At 36.5% G+C, this 26,543-nt stretch overlaps 1 protein-coding gene and 1 pseudogene across 6 annotated transcripts in view; one reads left to right on the top strand and one right to left on the bottom strand.

The window, feature by feature from the left end:
* The window catches only part of UBR5 (ubiquitin protein ligase E3 component n-recognin 5), a 140,187-nt gene that overhangs the window by 6,345 nt on the left and 107,299 nt on the right, over positions 1-26,543 (bottom strand). For 3 of the 6 annotated variants that reach the window (XM_045997342.1, XM_045997376.1, XM_045997365.1), the window contains exons 36-57: positions 26,181-26,292; positions 24,958-25,089; positions 24,313-24,570; positions 23,487-23,755; positions 23,102-23,313; positions 19,979-20,209; positions 19,441-19,514; positions 18,073-18,245; positions 17,859-17,972; positions 16,610-16,830; positions 15,134-15,254; positions 14,938-15,042; positions 11,983-12,226; positions 10,486-10,597; positions 9,774-9,918; positions 8,742-8,872; positions 7,325-7,385; positions 4,899-5,074; positions 4,591-4,675; positions 3,166-3,321; positions 2,663-2,776; positions 948-1,092 (exon numbers count right to left, since the gene is read on the bottom strand). In XM_045997342.1, the coding sequence (XP_045853298.1) occupies positions 948-1,092; positions 2,663-2,776; positions 3,166-3,321; positions 4,591-4,675; positions 4,899-5,074; positions 7,325-7,385; positions 8,742-8,872; positions 9,774-9,918; positions 10,486-10,597; positions 11,983-12,226; positions 14,938-15,042; positions 15,134-15,254; positions 16,610-16,830; positions 17,859-17,972; positions 18,073-18,245; positions 19,441-19,514; positions 19,979-20,209; positions 23,102-23,313; positions 23,487-23,755; positions 24,313-24,570; positions 24,958-25,089; positions 26,181-26,292 (3,391 nt within the window). The remainder of the gene's footprint in view (positions 1-947; positions 1,093-2,662; positions 2,777-3,165; positions 3,322-4,590; positions 4,676-4,898; positions 5,075-7,324; positions 7,386-8,741; positions 8,873-9,773; positions 9,919-10,485; positions 10,598-11,982; positions 12,227-14,937; positions 15,043-15,133; positions 15,255-16,609; positions 16,831-17,858; positions 17,973-18,072; positions 18,246-19,440; positions 19,515-19,978; positions 20,210-23,101; positions 23,314-23,486; positions 23,756-24,312; positions 24,571-24,957; positions 25,090-26,180; positions 26,293-26,543) is intronic. The other 3 variants (XM_045997347.1, XM_045997370.1, XM_045997355.1) reach the window with 2 other exon arrangements.
* Positions 25,646-25,763, top strand: LOC123927897 (annotated as a pseudogene).

Here is a 26,543-nt window from a genome sequence, read left to right as displayed (position 1 = left end):
TTGTAAATGAGACAAATTCTTATCTTACAAGTACTGAAAACTGTATTAAAAAGTAGCACAGGAGCTCCTGGGTGGCTCACTGGGTTAAGCCTCTGCCTTTGGCTGGGGTCATGATCCCAGGGTCCTGGGATGGAGCCCCACATCGGGCTCTCTGCTTAGCAGGGAGCCTGCTTCCTCCTCTCTCTCTCTCTCTCTCTGCCTACTTGTGATCTCTGTCAAATAAATTAAAAAAATCTTAAAAAAAAAACCAGTAGCACAAAAACTATTATACAATGAATCTATACGTTGCCGAGCACAAAGAAAAAAAACAAGAAAATTTATCCAAATAACTCTGCAAAATGTAAAAGGGGAAAAACTGGTACCTTCATGTACACAGTAATTATGACCTATACCTGGAATCCTCTCATAAGGACTTTCTTGGAGCTTCCAGTGTTTTATTGTACAGTCACAGCTAAAATTCTATTCTTAGGACTTTGAAAACAAAGATGCAACAAATCAGGCCCTGAAGATAAATGTTATTCTAGGAGGATTATCACTACCTGTTGTTATTCTCTCTAGATTCTCCGTGTGTTTGTGTGTTGTTACATCTTTGTAAGTGAGCTTTGGGGCCAGTTCTACAAAGCAAACACCATACAGTCAAATTCTTAAATTAGAAAGTCTAAGAGAAATTAATTGGGAAACGCCAATAGAGTTGTCACATGGGTTATTTTTTCTTACTACATAAAAATTCTATTATGTCATTGCTCACCACAAAGAATTTTTACTTGTATCTATACTAAACCATATATACTTTAAAACCTCGAAAAAGTAAAAGAATTAAGAATAACCTAATGCTAAGGCATCTAGTCCAAGTGTATCTTAAACTTTTAAACATCTGAGTAACATAGCATTTCTAAGCCCCATAAATACATCTATTTTATTCCTTAAACATTCAAAAAATTTCATACCTGATTCATCATTGAAAGAGGTGAAACTGATCAACATCTGCACATTAACTTCACCACAGCCATTTACCAAAAGCCTAAAATCTTCTGCTGTTAAATCCTCTAATGAATTTTTTGGAAGCACATCCAGTAGGCCTTTCCTCATTGCCTATAGAATATTTTAAAAATTACCTTTTTATTAATCTCAGTACTTTATTTTCCATGTAGCATTACTGTTAAAGCCCAATATCTAATTTTAGACTAAGAATACTAGTTCTCATTTTAAGCCAGAAAGAAAAACTAAGTTCTGTATTTTGAATTTAATAGATTCAAAAGAGGTAGAGGGGAAAAAAAGTCAGCATGAACAGGCTACAGGTTCGAAAGTGAAATAGTATTGTTTTTACAGGATTTAACTGACCATAATTTAATTATGTTAATAAGAGGTTAGTCATTAAGTAAAAATATCTTCAATGTGTCAGACATGCTATCCTCTCACATCCTATGAAAGGTAACATAATGATAAATCTGAAATCTAGAACCTTACTGAGAAATTACAATGTGCCAAGAACTGTTCTAAGCACCTTACATTATTAATGCATTTAATTCTATCCTCATTTTGCAAAGAAGGGAGCCACGGCACAAAGTACTTAAGTAGTTCGCTAATGTCATATAGAGTGTTATAACCATGATCTGAATCCTGACAGTATGACTTCAGAACCTGCACAATTATTCCCAGCACAGGAATAGAACACTTGACAAGGGACACCTAGGTGGCTCAGTCGGGTATCTGCCTTTGGTTTAGGTCACGATCCCAGGGTCCTGGGTTAGAGTCCCGCCAATGGGCTTCTTGCTCAGCAGGGAGCCTGCTTTGCCCTCTGCATACTCTCTCTTTTTAACAGACAAACAAAATCTTTTTGACAAACACAGCAGGCCTGATGCTGCCCTTTAGAAGCCCTCACTGGGATCCTTGGCTGGCATCTGGAAACTTGGCTTTACTGATATAGCTATTCTGAATGCCTGGAGCAGTGAACCCTGCTGCATTAGCTTGCCTAGACTATTTGTGTGAACAGTGTGATTTATGATGAATTTCCTCTAAGAGTCTGAATTTCAGTAATCATGGCTGGATGCATAGGCAGAAAAGGCTTATAGGACTGGCCTCCGGAAAAAAAAAAAGAAAAGAAAAAGAAAAACCTAGGCTGCAACTCTTAAGCAGGCTTCTCTAAGCACAAACACTGTACATGTGTTTCTGTAATTCACTGCTGAAGGAAAGAAGTTATGTTCTTTGTGACAGCCCACAGCCTGAGAGAACTTCAGAAGGCTGCACCTACATTCCCCCAGACTTGGTCTCATGTACTTTTTCCTTTGCTCTGAGTCCTTTTGCTGTAATAAGCCATGACTATAATTGCCTTGGAATCCTCTAGCTGGTCACCAAGACATGGGTCAAAGGACCCATGGTCAAAGGACCCCAAAGCAGTAGTCACTTCAGTTCCACAAGAATCCTTTCCGAACTTCACTCACCAAATTGACTTTTGGATGATTACATGGTTTTTACAAATAGTTTTACTGAAAAAACAGTGCTTGGTCTGGAGTCAGGTATAATTTACATTGTACATAAATTAATACGGTTTAAAAGTTTTAACCTTTGGTAGGCAAGCTGAATATACTCTGAACTAGTTTACCACACATGAAGACACAAAGAGCCTCATCAGATCAAAGAACATTTTCTAGAAAGTACTCACGTGTAATGGCTGTTCTGCAACTACCAACATTCTATGTTCTGCATATTTCCGCACATACTCATACACATTCTGGGGAGTCACTGGTATATTTACACCATTAGGAATAAGTTCAACCTGTAAAAAAATTTAGCATTGCTATTAAAAAGTGATCTCAGGGTAGTCAGATCGAGCCGTGTCTGGCTCTGCACTTTGTATGCAGAGTCTATTTAAGAGTTTCTCTCTAATGTCTCTAAAACTTAAAAAAAAAAAAAAAAAAGTAAGATAATTCTGTATCTGACAAGTATCTAAGAAATGCAAAAAAAAATAAGTACAAAAAACTCTTCTACCTTTCAGTCTGTCTCATTAGCTCTCTATCTCTGGGTACCTGTCCAGATACGTACTGTGGTTTTTCTCTGTATATTTGTGTGTCTCTTGTTCTGTCCCCATCTAAATTGTTTCTATAGAAGCAAAACAAACTAACCAAATTATCTTACCGGAATCAGAAAATTATGTATTTGCTTTACCTGTCCTCCACCTTCTTCTTTACACAAGTCAATTGCAAATGCCAAATCCATTGCAGAGAAAACAGCATCAGCATCTGAACTCTGAGAAGCGAGGATAAGTTGCCGTAAACTCTCATACATCACAGGATCAAAAAAAGCAAAATCATGCCAATTGACCTAAGAAAGTAATCATATGAAACAATTATGAAATATCTTTACTGAATTTTATTTAATTTGAAGATATAAAGACTATTCCACTAAATATAACTGAAGAGGTAAAATGTTAATCTTTGGCTCTGATAATTAACTTTCAAAATACAGTAAGATATATTTTGAAAAAAATTTAAAGCCAATAGTGGAGGAATTTAAGTTCCAAAATAATTTGCAAAAACCTGCACTTATTATTAAACAGTGATTATGCTGAACAGTGGGTCCTTAGTATACATCCTATTTAGTCTTGATTATAATAAAAAAATATAGATTATTCTAGATGACGAATCTGATGCTCAAAGGAATTCAGTAACTTATTGAAGGTCGTATCATTGGGTTAAACTTGAGTCTATTTGATTCCATCTTCTCCCCAAACCGTGTTTAAAAAGGCTCAATGCATCAACATTTCTGAGCTGTGGCTGAGCTTTAAATCCAGTTCTTCTTGCACAAGAACATTTTTGCTGGAATACTTTAAGAATTCAATAGGGTCAGAATTTACATCATTACATGTGTACATGCATACAAATGTACACACACATTTATATGATATGAATAGAAAACTATTCATCTGTGGGTTTGAACAATGTTAATTCATATCACTCGCATGATATAAATTGCTCGAAAAGACTACAATATTTCATTGTTTTGTGTCAAGTAATTTCTTTATAATACCTTTAGGAACACTGGCAGTTGTGTTTTAAATCAGAAGTTGCATAATTAGTATTATACATAAATTTTAAAGGATGTGATCTCCCCCCTCCCCATATAAAAAGAATGTGCAGGCAGTCAGACTTCAAAGCAATAAAGAAATTATGCTAATTCTACCACTCAGAGATAAATATCAAGCATGCTATGCTGTATTTTCTCACATGCTTTTGTCCCCTCTCCCTCCTGCACATCTTACATATATTTTTGAAGCCAACAACACTCTTTTCAATAATACTACTTCTACCACCTGTTTGAACAAATAATAATAGTTAAAATCTATTGAGCACTTACCAGGCACTACAGTTTTACCATTTTGCAAATGGGAAAATAGGCCATAGGTGTGAGGGCATTTGTCTGCATCAAGATCCAGGTCTGTCAGACACCCCCAAACCCACCAGTGTCACCCATTCTTGCATGTATTGAGATTTTTTTTTCCCATGTCATTAAATGTTTGAAAATGCTTTATAATGGCTATAAAAGGAAATTTTTGCAATTGTAAAAGCAGTTAGGTTCATTAAAATCACTTACTTTCCTACCAAGCAACACTTTAATTACATGTCTATTCAATGTAATAGGACATAGTTCATTCTGTAACAGACATAGTCCAAGAATCCTAAAAATAAAAACAGGGAAATATATTTAAATTTGAAAATAATTCTAAAACACATATAACCCCACACATACATACATAATATACACACAGTATTTTGAGAATTCTACAGCCTCATTTCTAATCAGTATGAAGAATATATACACATTTTAAAAATGATTGTTTTAGAAAATCTCAAACTGAAATTGTTAAAAAAAAAATTTAAGATTAGCGTTATTTTACCTACCTGCCAATGTTTCTGAAACAATTCAACCTTGCTTCTGTGTTTTTGCCAGGCCTTGGAGTATAAAATCCTCTTTTTCCAGGTTGGTAAAACAAAGGGGCATTATCGTCACCATCGTCTGTATCGTCTAAATCCATATCTACAACACTTCGACTAGAGCCATGACGCTTTCGGTTTTCCTAATAATAGAGTATCAGGTTAAGTCCCAAGATTTTTCTATTTTTTTAAGCTTTTATTTATTTGAGAGAGAGCACACGTGCATGCAAGGGGGATAGGGAGAGAAAGGGACAAGCAGAGTTTGCACTGAGTGTGAAGCCTGATGCTGGGCTCAATCTCAGGACCCGAGACCTTGACCTGAGTCAAAATCAAGAGTTGGACACTTTACCAACCCAGTCATCCAGGTGCATCCCAAGACTGATTTTAAAAACAAAACATATGAACTAGTTGTCTAAAATCACTCAAAGGGAAGTCAGGTAGGTAAAGCAATGTTTATATTTAAATGTAAATTTTTTAATTCACCTTTTCAGAACTGTGATACTTATATAAAGCTCATGCCTATTAAATCTTTAAATTCTCTGTCCATTTAAAATCACTAATGAAACTGGTAGCTTCTTTCACCCCAATTCCTTAAAGATACTTTTGCTGGATATAAGAATGATGAACCATTGTCTTCTGGCTCATACCTTTCTGATGACAAATCCACTGTCTTTCAAATCACAGTTTCTCTATATGTAAAGCACTGTTCTTTGCTTGGTTTTACAGCAGTTCAATTATAATACATATAGACATAGTTTTCCTATTTAGGGTTCACTGACCACCTTGAATCTATAAATCTTGGTACCAAATGTGGGAGGTTCTCGGCTGCTGTTTCTTCAAATATTCTCCTGTAGTAGTCTCTCCTCTTCTTCCAAGTGCTTTCAATGACACGGATGTCTGATCTTTCATTATGGTCCACAGATTCCTGAAATTGTTTCTTTGTTCAAAATCTTCTCTCTGTTCTTTAGATAATTTCTGTCTTCAAACTGACACTTTCCTATCCTCTTCATTGAGCTATTGACCTATCTACTGAATTTTTTTCTTTTAGATGTTGTACTTTTTAAACATTTTTCTTAACGATTTCATTTATTTATTTGAGAGAGAGAGAGAGAGAGAACGTGCAGCAGGGGAAGCAGACTCCACGCTGAGCAGGGAGCCCAGTGCAGGAGTTGATCCCAAGACTCTGGGACCATGACCTAAGCCAAAGGCTGAGCCACCCAGGCATCCCTAGATGTTGTTCTTCTAATTCTAAGCTTTTCCCTTGGTTCTCTTTTACAGTTTCTACTTCTCTGCTGTGAACCTCTTTCATTCAGTTCACTAGTGCTTAACTTTATCTCATATTCTATCAGATAAAGATACCCTCATCTCCTAGAATATGGGATAAAGTCTTTGATAATTCCAACAAGTAAGGTCATCCTTTTTTTAAAATTTTTTATTTTTTATTTATTTATTTGACAGAGAGAGAGGTCACAAGTAGGCAGAGAGGCAGGCAGAGAGAGAGGGAGAAACAGGCTCCCCACTGAGCAGAGAGCCCGATGCGGGGCCCGATCCCAGGACCCTGAGATCATGACCTGAGCCGAAGGCAGAGACTTAAACCACTGAGCCACCCAGGCGCCCCCAAGTAAGGTCATCTTAAAGTTAGCATCTATTGGTTCTTTTCCCAGGAGAACTAGTGTGTCTGGTCTAGTTCTTTGTATATTGAGTATGTTGAGTAATTTTGGAGTGTATCCTGGCCTTTTGAATATTAAGTTGTGAACTCTGGGTCTCGTTAAAATGATAGGGAGAATGTTGATGTTTCGGGGTTTAGCAGGCAATCACTCTGGTTAGATTCAGATTGGAAGTGTCACCATCTGTGTGCAATGATTCCAAAAACAGATTTTCAAAGCCTTTTATTTTTTGGGTCTGCCTTGCAGATGCACCATGGATAGTGTGGGACCTGGACACTACTACAGCTCAGTTCTCAAAGCCCTCTCTATTTTCCAACCAAGACCGGAGTTAAAGAGATCAGCTTTACTCTCTACCCTAAAACAATGCCACACTAGCTGTTAATCAATTTGACCGCCCTCTATCATGTGTGTGCTACTATCTACTTTTCAGAATACTCAGGTGGTTCCTTTCACATTTTGTTCAGTTTTTAGTTGTAATCAGTGAAAGAGATAAGATTATAATGGGTCTGCTCCACCGTGGCTGGCACTCAAGTTTTTGGGGAACTAAAAAAGCCTTCCTAACTGCCTCTCCACAGGTCTCATTTTCTCTGTATCTTTGCACTCACTTCTTCCTTGAGTTAAGCACTAAGAAATTCATGACATCTCTAAAATTAAAGCTTAATTCAGGCTGTGCTAAATTCGAGTTCCAAGTGCTGTTTATTAGCTCACGTACAGAACATCTCTTACCTGTACCTTTTCTGAGGAGTCTAATAATCCAAGATCCAGAATACTATCAGCTCCATTTTCCCTAAAAAGAAATCAAAAACCTTTTACATTCCAGATAATTGAGGCTTCTAGAATTTAGTGTAGAGAAACATGCATTTGAATTTATAAAGATTTATAAATACATTTATTAAAGGCTTTAAAAAATATCCAAGACACGTACTAGTCAGTGCAATTATAGGAAGAGAGAAGTCAGTATTATGTAACAAAAAAAAAATTAGGTGCTACATGTGTGATTCAAGATAATGAGCTAAGGGCTACCTGATTTACGATAAAATAATGCAGCTTCATAGGGGTACTGAAGCTTAAGCTCACAGGGAGAATTATAAAAGAACAGAAAATGTTCAGAAAGCAATTGCAACAGGAATCAAATTCTTTAGTGTGTTTAATTATTCTACAATACAAATTCACAGTTCACTTTACACAGCCAGATGAAAGGAATCAAAATTACACATTAGTTGCATTCAACAGAAAGTACTACTAAATTAGCAATCCTTACATACAAAGATCTTTTTTCAAAATGTACATTCCTTGTAACCTTTTCTATAATGGGCTGAGCTCTATCGGTGCTGATTACATCCAGAGACAGGGAAAAGGAATGAAGAAATAATATATAAAAGCCCAGAGAAGAAAAATAGTAATTACCAACAAAAAAATAAAACCTCTAGCAATAGTCTTTGGCTTGGATGTTCAAAGGCTATGAAACAGGTAAGTGGCTGTTACATTTCAGTGCTTAGCCTACCCATTTATCCATTTCTACTACGTTATCTAATCTAAGTTCCCCCTGCAAGATCAGGACTGGGAAGAACAGAAATTTGCATCTAAAAAGCTTCAAACTGCAGATAAGAGTAGCCTCAGGATAGAGGGCACAGAGTAAGTTTGGCCTATCTTTCCTGCTGTCACTTTTACTTGTCACCTTGGAAAAAGAGTAATTTAACTATTAGATATTTTTAAGTTTTATATTAAAACAAATATATTACACAACAGAAAGCAAAAATTTGCGTGAATTTTTAAGATAAGTCAGAAGCTCTAAAAGAAACTTCACGCTTATGGCAAGAACTCAGCTACTACACCCCAGTTCCTTGAGGTCTCTGGCCTCTGCCGGTAGGGGTATTCTGGTAGAGAATCTGGGATGTACTTTTTACAAGTTATTTCGAAATATCAGGTATATAAAAGATTTTTAGAATCTAAGTCACTGCTAAAATTCTAACTTTCTAATACATGCAAAACTCAACTGTCTCACTCACAGATTTTAAGCCATCTCTTATAAAACTGTGTTGTGTACTTCACAGTATAAATTTTAAGATATGGTAGCACCTACATCCTAAAAATAAAGTAGTTGATATTTAAACTGAAATGCCTTCCCAATTATATACATTACCGTCCATGTGCTATAATGAGTTCCATGGCTTCATCCACTCTTGCCCTCAGAGAATCTTCACTTGCTAGTAGGAGAAGCAGCTGAGCTGGGGATAATTCCAACAGCATGCCAGTGATTTTACTTGCAAATGCCTGTAAACAACAAACAAAGTTAGTTCCCTTACTCTCTGAAACCTCTTGTCTAAATCAACAATCTTTTAGACGCCCCCACCTCCAAAAGAAGAAAAAAATGTAAGACACTTGGAAAACGAAAAAAATTTCTGAACTAGCTAAGGTATTTTATTAAACTGGAAGCTTAATTATAGAGAACTTCCAAAGTCTTGTTAAAACTAGTTTAAAATTTGGATGACAAGCCTTTTAAGATTTCTGCTATCTATGAATAAACATACAAATACTCAGTTTCCATTTATCCCCCTCAGAGAGCCAGAAATCTTTCTTTCATGTAGGGTAGAAGAGAAGAATGGGAGGGAAGAAGTCAAAGAGGGAGAAGAAAGATGACTATAATTAAGGCTAAGGATTTACTGAAAGAACTATAGCTGGTTTTCTGTTTTATTTTCTCTTGCTGTAACATACATGTAAGTCATGTATAAAGGAAAACAAACACAACTAGTTTGTTTCATAATACAGGAAAAAAACCTTTGACAGAACATTCAATATAAAAATCTGGCAATACTTAACAGCAATAATGTAGATTATTTGCAGTATGTCCTAGCTACAATTTAACAGATTAAAAAGTCTGCTTCAAAATAACAATTTTTACAAATGAAGGTACAAATTAAATGCACAGATAATTACTTAAGCACACAAGGAACTTATTAGGTAGAATGCCAACTCAGCACCGGTAGAAAAAACAAAAAATCTCCTTCAAGCTACCCTCCAGCAAATTTTGCTGCTTTCCCTCTTAAGCCTTCTTTTTACTATAGTCCTCAACCACATGACTTGAAAGTAGCTAACATTTTTACAATGCCAACTTTAATTCAAAAAACAAAAATGGCAGAGTCCGTTATGAGGAAGCTAAGTGCACCATACGTACTGGCTGCATTGCTTGTACACGAGGATAAAGTCTCTCTCCAAGTGCCTGACGATGAGCCGGCAGAGGATCAGGATCGTCACTAGGATTCCCTTCAGAGGCTGGTCGGAAGGGCCTAGTATCAATGGAAAGCTGCCTTCTGAAGTCTCTGTAAGAAGAATAAAGCTATTATATCTTATTTCCCTTGTCTGCAAAAAACAGCACCACTGGTAACAAAGATGAAAAACCAAACATATAGGTAGCTCCAGTTATGGGATTAAGGTGGTGGAATGCCTAATGGATGATGGCTGGGAAATAAAGATTTTCTAGATGTTGTTACTTCAAAATCTGTAACTTTGCAATGTATAGTTCAATTTGACCCTAGAAAGATTCTAAGGGAGCAAGCCCATAAAATACCAGAAATCAAAAATTCACCCACTCTTCCTAGAAATTTTAGTCCAAAGTAAAATGCCACCCACCCTAACAGGAGAAAAATTAAGAGGTTTGAATATAACACAATTTCCACAAATAAAATTTTAAGACAAATTGGGGAAAGAATGATATTCAGGGTTTTAAAAGCAAAATATTTTAATAATAGTACAGTTACTACTGATTTAACCCAAATGTTAAAACTTCTTCTAAAAAATAGTACATAATTGAGACCCTCCTATTACAGGCCTACCTCCAATTTCATTCAAAAAAGTGGTATTTAGTAAAAGATACAAAATGATCTCACCTATCTCGATCTCTTCGAGAACCTGCTCGCAAGCCACTACTCCTTCTCATTTCCCTTTCTCTCTCCCTTTCCCGATCCCTCTCTCCTCTGTTCCTTAATCTCTGCATTAAACCTGGAAGAAAATGTGAAACACACTTTATTTAGATCCATGTAAAGGCAACTACTTTAACTTTGAAAGTCAATGTGAGGACATAAGACAAATATAAGAACTTAACAGATGAAGGTTATCTCTCTTAGCATTTATGTTAGTGCCTTTCTCTGATTCTCCCTCTGGTTTGAAGGTTGGGAATAAGTATTCACTCAGTCATGAATTGTGTCACAGTTGTGAAATAATATGTAGCAAATGGGGCTGTTAGTTTCACCATAAATAATGCTGAGACTTCTTATGTGATTAGAGTCCTATCTATCTTCTTTATTCTTAGTTTTGGGCATTAAGCATTTTATAGACACCTAAGACATTAGCTATTACTATTTTCAAAACGTTGAGCATAATAAGCCAAAGTATGGTTTCCTAAAGAGAGTGCAGAAAAGTTTATTCTGAAATGTTACAACTTCCCAGGTTCCCTCATTCACATCTGCCAATTTCTTTTTATTATAAGACTACGGAAAGTCAAATGGTAAAACTAATGATGAAAGGCTCGAGTACACTACACATCTTTTCATCCTCAATCCTTCTTGGAGTTCATTCAGCCTCTATGATGGCAGTTTACGGTGAAATAAAGGATTTTCTTAGTAATTCCCTCCGCCTGAATTATCCACCTACAAGATGACAATTCCTGCCCTCACTTTACATGAATCCCCAATTACAACCTACTTAAAGGCATTTGTAATTTTCGCAGATTTTTTTTTTTTAATTTGAAAATAGCTTAAGAATCCTAATCCCTAAGTACTGGTCCTCAAGGAGGTACAACTTGAGCCAGGATGTTAAAAGAACATCTTATTACCAAAAAAACAAAGTCCTGCTAAATTATACAGTGAAGTTAGTAATACAGTCAACCAATCTACATTTGCTTACAAGCTCCTCATTTCACTGGGGACTGGTAGCAACTCTACAAATTGTACTCTGAATAGCACTGCTCTAGAGAACAGTATTTTCTTAACCATCTGTGCTAATTAAATACAGGGTGGTGGAAATCTGTAATGTGCTCACTGATTTTTTCTATTACTGTAGATCTTACAACTTCCCACTCCCCAAACATGTAACAACTGCGATGTGAAACTCACTACTGCAGTCACATTTATGAAAATAAGTGGGGCAGTAAAAGAGCAAAGTGATGAACTGTTGATTAGAGTAGTTTAAACAAGACTAAATCATTAATCTAGAAAAAACTGTATAAAAATGCAAATGGATGCTAAAAGTTCGCCCATCATAAATACTTATAACTGTGATAATTGTTTTAATGAAAGAAGAATCTGTTTTCTCCTCTCAATCCCCTTTACCAATTTCATCCATTGAAATAATTTTTATGATGCTTGTTATCTGTAGAGTACACTTACTTGTATGAGTGCCTTTGTTAGCATTTTGGATACAATCTAAATTTGGCAGTTTTTCATTTGACAAAAATGCTTGTGCAATGGCTGTATAAAAACTTCGTGCTACACCACTGCCCTCTCCTGGCTCATCCTTAAATGTGACTTTTACTCTGTGTACAGCCATTGGTGTGGTAGCACATCTTCGACCAAAGTGATTGTTTAGCTGCCTCATGGTCTGCTGAATGAGAAGATCTCGATCCCGATCAACCTATTAAAATGCACCAAAAAGTAGTAAAGTCAGTACTAGAAACCACCTTGAAATTTTTCTATATAAAATATGAAACTGTAATTTTAGTTTCTTGTTGAGAGTTTAACTACAAAATAATCTGGGTTCTCAGGAGCTTATATTCCAAATTTAAAATTTTTTGAGAGCGAGAGAGAAAAAGAAAGTGAACATGGGGGTGTGGGCGGGTGCAGATGGAGACAGACCATCTTAAGCAGGCTCTGCACTGGGCTCAGTATCGCAGAGGGCTCAAATCTCACGACCCTGAGATCATGACCTGTGCCGAAATCACAATTTGGATGCTTAACAGACTGAGCTACCCCCAGCCCCAAATAAAAAACATTCTAAAGCATTTAAAAATGTCTTGCATTAAGTCCGCATAATGGAATGTAACTCAATCTAACATTTTCTTAGTAAGTCTGTTGGAAAACAGCCATTTGTTCAGTTTTGGAATATACCAAGATAATTCCAAGTAAATACTAAGTGTGTTTTAAAATCAAACACAAACCAAAAAAAACCAGCACATAGTAGAAAACACAGATGTATTTCTTTCATGACAGAAAACGACAAATAAAAGAAAAATGACGAGCTGGGAAAATGACTGGTGAGTGTCTTCTGTTACAAAGCTATATATGCATAGCACGGTTAGATAATGTGCTTCTAAAGAATCTTAAAAAATTGAGAAAAAAAACAACAGAAGAAAATGGGCAAGATATAACAGTTCATAGAAAAGTATAAATATATGAAACAATCTTTAACTTTGCTCAGAGTAAAAGAAATGCAAACTAAAACTACATGGAACGTCATTTCTTACCTATCAGATTGGCAAAAATCTAAACATTTGACAAACTGCTGGCACGACTACAGAGGCATCTCATATTGCAAGTGCAAAAATACAGAACCACCATGCAGAAATATTTGCCACAATTATATACACATATGCCTTTTAACCCAGTCTAGGTTCTGTGTCTAAGAATCTATCTCAAAGACACACATACTAGCCAAAAAGAAAAACACACACCACTATTCATTACTGCAAAAGATTAGAAATAAACCCAAATGTCTATCAGTAGAAGATTGGTGGGGTGCCTGGGTGGCTCAGTTGGTTAAGCGTCTGCATTCGGCTCAAGTCATGATCCCAGGGTCCTAGGATTAAGCACCGCATTGGGTACCCTGCTCAGCAGGGAGCCTGCTTCTTCCTCTCCTCCCCACCTGTGCCCTCTGTCGTGATCTCTGTCTCTGTCTCAAATAAATAAAATCTTTAACCAAAAAAACAAAAACAAAAGCCCACAACACCACCACCAAAAACTTGTGATACAACCATAAAATGCATTACTAAGACAAAGCAGCTGTGAAAGGAAGGCGGAACACTGCTCTGCACAGCAATGGCTTTACCTCTGGGATATACTGTTAACCGGGAAAAGCAAGATGGAGTAAAATGTAGAGCAGACTCGGGGTCAGGAGTAGGGGAGAGAGATGGGTAATAAATACATACACACACGCATGATTATAGTTTTTTAAAAAAGGAAGAAAAAAAAAACTGAAGGGGAAAGGTGGGCGCATGGTAAAAGAGAGAAATAGAAACCAGATTTCCCTAAATGTAACTTCTTCTGTAGTTGTCCTTGCACTACTGTAGATATTTTACATTAATGACAAGAAACCAGATTTCCCTAAATATAACTTCTTCTATAGAGTAGGCCTTGCACTGTTGTAGATGTTTTACATTAATGACAAACCAAACCAAGAAAAGGTGAGAAAGCAATCCCTAAAAGTTAAAAGCAAAATTAAACAAAAGGCCCTGATTGTATGCAGATTAGTAGCAAAACCACACAAAAATTGTTTTAAGTGACTTGAAGCAATCTGACTATATCTAATTGGAAGGACAAAAAAAAATGCAAATAAATCTTAAGCTATTTTCAACAATCATTTTGGGGTGGTAATGTTGATGTTGTGATTCTAGGACTGCTGTGTATATGCTGTGAGTAAAAGCAAATGAGTAATTTTCTTAGTGTTGTTGGAAAGTTGGATGTATGGTTTGGAAGAAGGGAGGTAAAGGCTAAGAGGTGGAAATAAAACAATTATGTGATCCTAAATCTTAAATTTGAATTGGAAATATCAAGTATGTACTTAGTGTATAATTTCTCTTTTTCTTAAAGGAAAATTTCTAGCTCTATCCATTGAAAAGACCTAGAAACCATGACCAACTTAGTAGGCAATGAGCAACCCTACAGTCCAGATTATAATCTCAAAATACTTTTCCTACTAAAAGGAACCAAAGGTTCTTGAAGAAATGGTTGATTTAAGATCTGTGACAGGAAATACACAAGATGAGACATACCAAAAAGTAAATAAGTTATCAAGGATTGTTGGAGTCCAGTCAAAAAGACCAAGGAGCCAAAGAAGACTCAGGACTCCCACTAGCCAAAGAAACAATCTGAGCATCAATGGAATATAATAACCTTAATGGAATAAAGGACATCAAAAATGTTAAAAAAACAAAAACAAAAACAGAAAATACTCACTGATCAAGAAAAGATGTCAGGAAACCAACTTCCAGAGATAACCACTACTCTAAATATGGTGATTACCATTTATTAATTTTTTAATTATACAAAACATATCCCTAAACGATTTTTTGTTTTTAAACTTCATATAAATGGCACACTATATTGTATAGTATAAGAAAATCTAAATACCTTTACCTCTAGTGATAAATCTCTTGACTGTTGGTTCCTCAGTTTTTCCATTTCTCTACGGAATTTTGATTCTTTTACCTCAAAACCACCCAATTCAGTTAGGATCTTTAAAAAAAAAAAAAAAACATAACAAAATTATTCTCTGACATAAGTTCTTATGAAGCAGAACAGAATTAAAAGTGCTCAAAATACATACTGATCCAGGTTCTGCTCCAACATCTTCCATGAAAACCCTGCCAAATAGTTCCAAAGAAAGGCGCCAACGTCCTAACAGCATATCGTGGGAAATAACCATTCCCATGAAGCTACACTGTGGCCTGCAAGAGGTTTAAGGGGAGAGTGGGAAGTAATTTAGCCAACTATAAAGATTCCCTGATTTTTTGGTCAATGACAGTAATTTTTTTGGTCTTTTCCAACCACACCCTCTCTAACAGAATTTTTCTGTAACTGCTCATTCCTCACAGAACTTCTCATTTTTATTCCATTATTCCCTCTGTCCTTTATAAGGATACATCTCCCAGCTGCCTACCTTTATCTTCAATTTTACCTCTTCTCCCTAAAGTCCATCATGCCTCTCCATTTGGGTGCCTCCTAGATCCCTCTCCAGTTCATATTTTCGCAACAGACCAGAATTTCCACTGTGTTAAATATATCCATGTCAATGACATACATGTCCAACTCAACACAGGAAAACGGAATATGGCCTCTTCACTTCAATGACACTGCCTCTTGCTTTTTTTTTCAGTAGTACCACCTGTTTCCCTATGGCACAAACTTGAAACAAATTTTAATGTGTCTTTCCCCTGGTCCTCCAGAGTGATTAAGTCCTTCATAAGCTTCTCCTTCCAAAATTTCCTATCCATACCCAAAGGCAATATTCTTTTTCAGCCCCTTTACCACTAGCCTGAACTAGAGTAGCAGCTTTCTAAGTGATCTCCTTACCTCCAATTCTTCTCTCCTTCAGTTGTTTGCTTCTACATAGTCTAACCATCTCAGCTCAAGCCATATTGTCTCCAAAAAGCTTACCCCCCCACCCCCAGTCTACAATTCTTCCTTGCCTTTTATGGCTGTTGGACTGTGTATATAAAATAGTATATAGTTTCCTAAGCAAAAATAATTGTTTGATATTCTGTAAACCATTTGTACTCAACAAATCATTTGAGATTAGCCATACTGAGCCACAGTGTACACTAGCAATTTTTATTGGGAAATCAAAGAACCCACCTCTTTCTTTTAAGATAATAACCAACTGTGAACCTGGCATAGGAGCCCAAGCAAGTGTGAGAGTCACAAACCTACAAAACTCTATAGTCATTCACAGGGTTTTCCTTTGCTGAGCTGCTGATAACACGTCTGTAACTGGCAATTTGACATGGGCACACTTTAACTCAGTACTGAACATTAAAAAAAAAGAGCCTTAGAATTTCCTCAGTAATGTGAAGAGAAAATCAGAATGACAATCAATGACTATAGTCACCCCCAAAATCCAGAAAGCACAAATATTTAAATATCTGATTATAAATCAGGAACACACAGAAATAAGAACACATTTAATTCTATTATTTACATACAAATGAAATAAAATTATAAAATCCCTAAATAAAAATTCTTCCAAGAATTATAATACCCATAAAGTAATATAACAGAAAAACTATCTCCACTGAGCAAATACCTGAAAGATGTAAGAGGTGGGCCTTCACTTTCAGTCAGTCCTATTTCTGCTAGTAAACTGCTTTTCAGTTGTGCTGCAAGATCATGAGCAGATGGCCCTGGTTTTGAACTTTCAGCTTCTTCTGGCACCACATTCTGTTCTTCCCCTTCCTTTTTTTGTCGATTTTGCATGTTCATTACATTTTTCAAATTGGCAGCATAAGACATTTTAGTTGGGAGAACCTATGAATTTTTACATATAAAAGTTAGGCATTAAAAAAAAAAAAAAACTGACTGGATTTCCTTTTCAAGAACTTACTAAAACTCCACAGAAATTACATGGAAGTTAAGTAATTCCTTTCTAGCGCTTCAACAACAAAGATGCAGCCTGTTTCTTTTCTCTGATTCCCCTTGCTGACCACCAATGAAACTGCACCAATGTGCATTTACCACAGCAGCCTGAGAACTTTGAAAGGATTCTTTATAATACCAGTGGTTACTTTAATGTCCTATGTATTTTTAGTATTTGCAGGATTGCATTCTTTTATCACTCAGATAATAAAGAAAATTCTGCTCTTAAAAATGTTTGTTATGTTTTTATTGGAGAAATAGTACAGACTGTGTAATTTTAGGCTCTCAACTAAGGCTTTTATCTAAAAACTAGATCTACTCTCTAACTAGTTGTGTAACAACAGACATTTCCACAAGAAATTTTTATGTCACCTCTGCAAGCCTCAATTTTTTACCCATAAAAATCAGGATAAAAATGCTTTCTATCCAACATGGTTATAAAGATTAAGACCGCACTTAGTAGATGTTAATAACGACCTGTTGAATAATTCTACTTTATTTATTCAACGACCTGTTGAATAATTCTACTTTATTTATTCATATTCTACAGCCAAAAAGAAAAGTTTGAAGCCAATACGACAGATATTCATATACAATATATACACGTATGCATTCCACATATAAAGATTTAATTTCCAGCAGCTTTACATCATCCAATTCTGTGAAATAGGCAAAACACATAATGACCCTGCCATCTCACGGACGAAGTCCCTGGCATCAAACAAGTCGTTCTCAAAGCAGGATGATGACACTGACAGAGTTATGAAACAATATGGAATTAGGTCATAAGGCAGGACTTTCTGATATTTCCATTATTTGAAGCAATACAATATTCTAGAATAATGCATTTCCAAAACTCAAGATACTGGGACAAGTTCTCATCCACAAATATTATATAGTGAAGATTTTTACTATCTTACCTCAAGGCAGTTTCTATCCACTGTAACCTCCATTAAGCATTTCCCACTACTGGCAGATGAAGAATAAAGACCCTGACTTGGACGGCCAAAAAGATCCTCCTTTCTAGCGTTTGGCTGGAATTTTAACAGAAATATTCTAGTTACACTGAACCCTTTAAAAAAAAAAAAAAAGTCACTTAAAAGAAACCTTGTAAGACTAGTTTATCTAAATCACCTGCAACAGATGTGGCTGATCAGCTAAGGGGATGGCTTCAGCCAGAGGCACTTCAAATGGATTTGGGGGTATACATCCAAGGAACGTCATGGAATCTGAGCGTCGGAAAAATGGATGGTTTTGACCAGTTTCTGCAGGAAGAGAGTCATCATCCTTATCATTCAAAGTAGCACCTAAACGTAAAGAGATAAAGTGTTTGTTTTTTAGAAAGTATTAATTACCAGGGAAGGGTAAAAGAATCTCAATCTGCTCAATCCAAAATTCCTGTAACCTCTTCATGAAATTTTAATGTCACCCAAAAACCAAAAATTATTGTCCAAAATTCTGATAATATTTTTAGGTGAAAATTTAAAATATTAACAATTTAAAGTGGTTACAATGGTAAATTCTATTATGTGTACTTTAATATGACAAAAAAAAAACTTAAAAAAAAAGTATTAGCAGTAACAAATAGTGTTCCATATTTGTACTGGACAAACATTTCCCAAATCTTTCTCTCTCGAGGGATTCAAACCTGAATAGAGCTAGCTTCCTAAGTCTATTCAGGACATGGCTCACTAATGACTCTAAAAGGAGGAGATGGTCTGGAGCAGAGATGTGAGCATTTGCTTACAAAAATTCTGCTTTCTCTACAAGACAAAAATGTCTGGACACCTCATTCATCTCAACAGTAAGTCAGCAGAAGAATACCATCTCCCCTTAATGGAGTAAAACTCTGGACAGTGTACGGTATGCTATGAAAATACTGAGATATGGCTGGGTTTTCAAACAGCAGCAGTTAGATCAGTTGTCTTTCCCTGGGCTGAATAAGAGTTCTAACTGTTAACAAGAAATAGGGAAGAAGACAGGCTATTTGACCCCACTTCAAAAAATTTTTAAATTCCACTTGAAATAATAGCTAAAAACTACAAAGAGACTGCAGAAGATCCCAAAGTTTCCTCACTTTGGAATATTTTCTTTTTATCGCATTAACTCGTAATTACGAGTTTTGATATTTGAGAGTTATAATGGGTATTTCTCTTTGCATCAGCATTAATAAAGGTTCTCTTAAGATTTTTAAAAATGTTGTACTTACACACTTAAAAATAAAGGTAAACATAAGACTAAAACACAAAGGATACAAAGATAAAATAGAAAAAATATTGACTGTTAAAAAGTTCATAACATTTCTTTAATTCATCCGTATTTATGAAGCAAATAACTCAAGGAACTATAAGGGAAAATGAACAGAAAATGCGGGAAATGGGACATAGAGAAGAAAAGAGAAATTCCCACCCAGACAGAAAATAATGAAGTTAAAAAGCTTGAAGGGGAAATACTGAGGCAGCCATTTCTTGAAGTAGATTAGCGGATTTTCTGTACACTAACTTTGATTGGTGTCATCATCATTTTCATGTTCTGAATCTTCATTATCAATACCCAGTTCCAAGAGTTCTCGTGTCCTTTAAAAAGACAAGTTTTGACATGAAGTATGGAGCAAAGGTGATGGGAACTATAAGCAAAAAACACTGAAGAAGTCAGTTTAAGTATCTAGTCAATTTCAAACATTGTGATCAAGTTTTAGACTCTGGGAATGGTAGACTGACCAGCCAAATGTACAGTAATTACAAAATAGGTTCAAAAGAAAAAGGATAATCACAGTAAGAAATAGTGAGTACTTACACAAACTCTAATAGAAAACATGACAAACTACATCAAACATAAAGCTTAAGTGGATTCTCAGGTTTCCTGTTTTAAATGAGTAGTAGCTATGGATACTCAAGCCCTCTTTCCCACATGAAATGTTCCTGTACTATTTCTCTTTTGCAACACTGTTCTCCTCACTCCAAAAATCAAACAAAACTGATAGAGACCATTTTTAGCAATTAAGTATTTCCTAAACCAACCTCATGGCAAGTATGGGTACCTTTTGCGTTCCAGTTGAGGCGTATCCAATGTTGTTTGCTGATTCATTGCTTTAATCCAATATATAAGGGCTTGAAAAACGTATGCCACATGCTTCAGTGAGCAAACATCCAAAACTGGAAGAACATCAGAATGCTCATCATTATGAGACCGCATTAAAGACAGAGCATAATTTAGGAAGTCCCCTCGGGCAGACATCATTCCTTGACGGGCGCTAAGCAATGTGGCACGTCTGTAGGAGGAAAAAGAAATGAAAATCTTTTTTAAAAGAACACAAATGTGAAACTTAACAACATCATAAATATTCAAAATTAGGAACTAAGGGTATCCATAAATAAAAACTCATTAGCCATATGTGGTCCTCTACTGTTCTGTTTTTTCTTTTTAAGATTTATTTTAGAGGGGGGACGGCAAGGGGTGGTGAGCAGAGCGAGAGAAAGAAGCCAAGCAGACTCCCTGCTAAGCTCAGAGCCTAACATAGGACTCTCAGGACCTTGAGATCAAGACCTGAGCTAAAATTAAGAGTCAAACACTTCACTGACTGAGCCACTCAGGTACCCCACTATTCTGCACTTTTATTCAGGAAAGGATTTCTCGTGTCCTTTGGAAGGGAAAGGAATTTCTTCCTCAAGACAATGGTTCTCAAACTTCAGGGTCTTATCAAAATCTCCTGGAGGGCTTGTTGAGACAGACTGTGGCCCCATCTCCATAAATTTTAGTAGAGTTGGAGCAGGGCCCCCAAATTTTGTATTTCTAACAAGCTCCTAGGTGATGTTGACGTTGCTATTCTGGGGAATTACATGCTGAGAACTACTGCCTAACATGACACTAAGACACAAGCAACAAGAAAATACACACAGCATTGAGACTTTATCAAAATTAAAAACTTATGTTCTTCAAAGGACACCATCAAAAAAATGAAAAGAAAACACACATAGGATGGGACAAAATTTCTGAAAGTCATGAATCTCATAAGGAACTTATATTCAGAAAATATAAGCAACTCATACAACTCAGTAACAAAAAGACAAGCCAATTAAAAAACGGGCGAAGAATCTAAACAGACATCTCCCCCAAAGAAGATATACAAATGACCGATAAGACCATGAAACAATGCTCATCCATTAGGGAAACACAAATCAAAACCACAATGCCCTACCACTTCCTAACCACTAGGATGGCTACAAGAAAAAAAGTTAATAGCAAGTGTTAGGCACAAGACAGAGAAGTTAGAAACCTCATACACTGCTATTGGGAATGTAACATAGCGCAACCACTCTGGGAAAGTCTGGCAGTTCCTCAAAAGGTTAACAGAGAGAATTACCGTACGATCTAGCAATTCCACCGTTAGGTATTTACCCAAGGTAACTGAAAACATGTTATACAAAACCTGTACACAAATATTCACAGCTGCTTTATCCCAACTTATGGATAAAAAAAAAAATGTGGCACATCCATACAATGAAATATTACTAGGAAGTAATGTATTGATTGATAATGCTAAACCTGGATGACCCTTAAAACAATTATGCTAGGTAAAAGAAGCCAGGCACAGAATACCACATACTGTATGATTCCCTATATGAAATGTCCTGAATAGGCAACACTGCAGAGAAAGTGTGTGTAGATCAGTGGTTGCTTAGGGTGGGAAGGTAGAGGAAAATCGAACGTGACTACTAATATTCTCGTGGAGATGATAAAAAAATATCCCAAAGTTAATGGTGATCATGGCTGCATAGCTCTGAATATACTCACAAGTATGGAACTGTACACTTAAATGGGTGAACTGTGCAGTATGTGAATTCTCTCTCAATAAGGGTATTCTATTAGAATGAGAGCTACAGTGAAATAAAGGGAGACCCCTGTTCCCAATCAAGATCTATTATCAGAACTCTATTCTTCAGGGAGGAACTTGCCTAACAAAGATAATGTTTGTATCTTTTTGTGGAGCAGGCTTCCCAGGACAAGAAAGCAGAGGCCTCCCAAGTAGTCCAGATCTCTCTGCCAAGCATTCAGTTTTGTAGTCTAGACGTTTCCACCAAATCCTCTCCCAGTTCTCAGTAAATCAAGTATGTCCATTCTGTACTCCTCTAGATTTTTCTCTTAAATTTCCTATTAGTTTATTCCGAATCAAAGTCTACGTGTAAATTCTGCCTCCTCCTGCTCCACCCTTCAACAGGCTGTAATTCTATATGATTTCAGTGCCTCTCTCTCCACCTTCCTGGCCTTCACTTGTCCTAAATAACTAGTACTTTTCAACTGTAGACTCCAACCATATCTTGTTAAGGTTCCTAAGCACTGTCCTAAGCCCCTTGTCTTCCTCCCTAAATAGCAAGGTTGTTCTGCCTAAGCCATTAGAACCAAATCCTAGGACTGTGACTTCAGGTATGGGGTACTTTCACTATAAGGCACTGCCTCATGACTCTAGTATTCAACTTTGGGCTAATTCCTAGTCCTGAGAAAGTTCATTTTATAACTAAACAGAAAGAAAATAAATACAGGGGCACCTGGGTGGCTCAACTGGTTAAACGTCAGACTCCTGATTTTGGCTCAGGTCATGATCTCAAGGTCATGAGATCAAGCCCTGTACCAGACTCCGTGCTCAGAAAGGGTCTACTTCAAGATTCTCTCCCTCTGCCCCCACTCAACTCTCTTGCATGTGCTCACCCTAAAATAAATAAGTAGAACCTTAAAAAAAATACCACATACATAAATATACTTAAATATAATTCAACAAACTGGTAGATGTAGAAAAAGAAATTTGAGGGAATCAAAGAGCAGCTCTGGTAACTGCACACTCTCTCCTCTTCCCGAGTACAATATGCATTCATATTCAAACCATGGTCAAAGGACACGAGGATATAGATCAACTACTTCAAAATGAGAAGTATTTACCATCAGATCCCTACAATACCAAATGAATTTTTTAAAATTAGCTTGGATTAGAACTAACTTATTTTGCTTCACCTACACAACAATTTAAAAACAAGTAACACAAGGTATTTCCCTCCTTCAAACAAAACCGACTGAGGTCTTATGTAACAGCAGTCAAAAAGCTCTAGCTTTCTAGGACATACATAAGGGTTCTGTCTAAACATACAAGCATATGTGAAGCATTTCATACCGTCTGCCTTCCAGGGTTCGTAAACTAGCCTCTTCTCGTGCAGTCATCCTCTCTCTTCGAGCTGAATTCTGAGAAGCGTGAAGAGGATGATTGGGATGCCCCGGATCACCAGCAGATGCTAATGCAGAACCATAACGTAATTGAGCTTCAGTAGAATCCATAATACTGACCATCCAGTTCCAAGTGGGAATAAGCTTTTCTTCTACATAGTTCTATGAAGACCAAACTAAAATAGTTAAAACTATCCAAATAAAGTTAAATTTGATATATTAGTATTATGTAAATACTTAAATATTTATAACATTAATTCCCATTATAGTGGAATTCTCATAAATGATCAGCCAAAATATTTACTTGAATGAGTAACTTTTCAATGTTTTCATACCTGCAAGTTTACTGCATCTTGGTAAGTCAATTTCACAGCTGCTGGAATCTGAGAGTACACTAGGTGATTATACTTGGGAATAAGGCCCATCAAGTCCGAGATTTGTCTGATAACAATGCTGTAAGCCCTGGCTAAACTGCTTGCAGATGTTAAGTAGCTGCTGGCATTGCTAGCTTCCAAAGCAGCTGCCGCAGCTGCAGCACTCGTGCTGATGGTACCACTCCGGCGTAAATTTGAAGGATCAATATAAATCAAACCCGCTGAACTTGCTATAAAGAAAAAAGGACAACCACAACAAGTTGTCAGATGCGAATTGTGTTTCTCTAGCACTGTATACATTTAAATAAGCTAAAAGATCAACCGCACTGGCAAATGTGGCAACTGAACAAAAAACTTTTTCTTAAACCACACTAAATTAGGGAGGGTGATGATGAGGGGAACAAGAATTACTATAATGTTCTCAACCAGAGACAATTCTGCTATTCCCTGCCGCCCTCAAACAGGGGCCATTTGACATCTACAGGCATTTTTGGTTGTCACGAGGGGGCGTGGGGGGTGGTGTTGCTACTGGCATCTGGTGCATAGAGGTCAACGATACTGCTAAACATACTACAATGCACAATCACAAATAAAGGATTATTCAGCCCAAAGTAGCAATGGTATAGACACTGAGAAATCTTGATATAAGCATATGTAAATACTTTTTGTACTTGAACCCAGCAAAACAATGAAGAACTATTATGAAACTACTTAACTGGGCTAGATAAACATACATAATTTAAAAACCTATTTAAGTCTTTCAAGAATACAAAGTCTTCCGACTTGCCTGCTGGCGTGGATGTGCTGGAAGGGGCTGTGCTGGCTGCCCGCTGATGTTGGGTGTTACGGACAGCCCACTGCATGGACCGGGGAGCCTGAGCAGCACCATTGGCGTGGGAGCTATTTGTGGTTCTCTCTAATGGCTCATCAAGCATAAAGGTCTCCTGTTCTATGTCGTCACTCTGACTACTGCTGCTGTCAGAATCACTTGAGTCATTTGATTGTGAATCATCTTCAGAAAAGAAGGCAGGAACACTGCTTGCACCTAAATTTTTTATTTTTAAAACCGAAACCATTGTCAGTTTGTTGATATTTAAAACTACAGTGTACTCCCTTATTCAGGAAAATAAGCATATATTAAAACAGAATGCCAGGCTATAGTCTTAATAGTCTACAAAACTCATTAAGATAGTTTAATTACAAAACAGTTCTTCTAAATGAACCTTAAAATTAATCAATTTTTTAAAATGAGAAATGAAAAAAAAGTCATTAAAATATCTTCCTCACTAATATCTACAGGGAAAAAGGATTAAGTCACAAAAAAGACCCACTCTTGTGCAAATCATAAGGCATATGGTTTAACCAATTCATGCTGAGTATACACATAGCCTTAGTATAAGCAAGAAAGCTGGATATAAATAAGGGAAGGTACCTGCTTCTGAGCCCGCAGTTGCTGCAGTAACAACACTTCTACGCCCACTAGCATTATCTTGGTTGCTATGGTTACTTTCACTGTCACTTTCTGTTTCAGCTGCTGCTAGCAAGTCCAGCTCCATGTCACTCCCTAGAAAATATATTTAAATAAGAAGGGGGGAAAAAGTATAAACTCATTGTGGAACAAGACAAGGTCCAATAAACCAGAATATCATAAGGTACTGGAAGGGTGGAAGGGCAGAGAGGAGGGATTACTACTACAATAAGCATAACTGCCCGCTTAGTAGGAGAAAAATGACTAGGCAAATCATGGTACTCAGTAGACTATTACACTCTAATTCAAAATCTGTTTTGCATAGCCCAAGGTAAAAAAGGGTTGGGCAAGAGAACCTCCATCAGGGGCAGAGCCCTGGGCTAGGTCCACTGCTCTATTTTCATCTGTTTTACATACAGGGATTCCAAAGGGGAAGAAAGCAAAAAAAGATCTATCTAGAATTTCACAATATATACATGTCAAAACATGTAAAATTATAAATTTTAACTATGTGCTGTTTGTTGCATGTCAATTATACCTCAATAAAGCAGATCCCCAAAAAGTCTATCTGATGGCTACTAGTAAGAACAGTTACGATGACTATGTAGCAAAAATGCCAAAATGATTATTGTTAATGAAAAAAGAAAGGCACTGCTCTGCGCAGTGGCAGTATCGTAGCCAATGAGGTTTATCCGAGGCGCGATTATTGCTAATTGAAAAAAGAAAGGCACAAAAATTACACATGTAATATCTAAGAAGACATGCTTGGGAATGGGGCAGCACAGGGGAGGACTGAAAGTAAAAATAAACTATTAGCATCTGGGTGGGTTTATGGGTCATTTTTTCCTTTTCTCTAATTTGCAAATGTTGCCTAATGTAGTTATGATTATTTTAACTTCTAGAAAGACTTTTAAGAAAAAGTCAAAACTTTTAAGTCAAAACCAAAGGGTAAAGGAGGAAGAAGATGAAATTATTTTATATTTATAAATATACACATAGGCATATATGCATAAATTTATATGTATATATGTATACAGCTGCTTCCTAAAATTTTGAAACAGATGCTAGGCTGAAAACATGCTGAACTTTATAGTCATTATACATCAAATGGGGCTTTTCTCTATATTAATATCCTTAAAGGTACCTGATTTATTCATACTGAATAATTTCTCAAATAACCTGCATACCGTCTTCATCATGCTCATCGTGTTGTCCCTCTGCCTCAGCATTTTCTTCCCCATGTTCTTCCTGTTCATCATGATGATCCTCTTCTCCAGCCACACCCTCCACCACCTCAACCTAAATCCAGAATCTTATTTGTAGACAATCAAAGCACATAATAAACCCACATCTCTACGAGCATTCCTCCACAGCAATTAATAACTGTAATACGAAGATCCCTAACTACAGAGAATTTTAACACTAAGGAGTTTGAAAAACCACTGGCTAGTGACAACTTGCTATCAAAATCATTATCAATATATCCTAAGGTTTGTAATTGTTATCCATATACAGAACCTTAAAACTGGAAGTGTAACAATTTTGTACAG

The sequence above is a fragment of the Meles meles genome, chromosome 1 (assembly GCF_922984935.1).
Source record: "Meles meles chromosome 1, mMelMel3.1 paternal haplotype, whole genome shotgun sequence".
Lineage (NCBI taxonomy): Eukaryota > Metazoa > Chordata > Mammalia > Carnivora > Mustelidae > Meles > Meles meles.
This window is presented reverse-complemented; position numbering and strand designations above follow the sequence as displayed.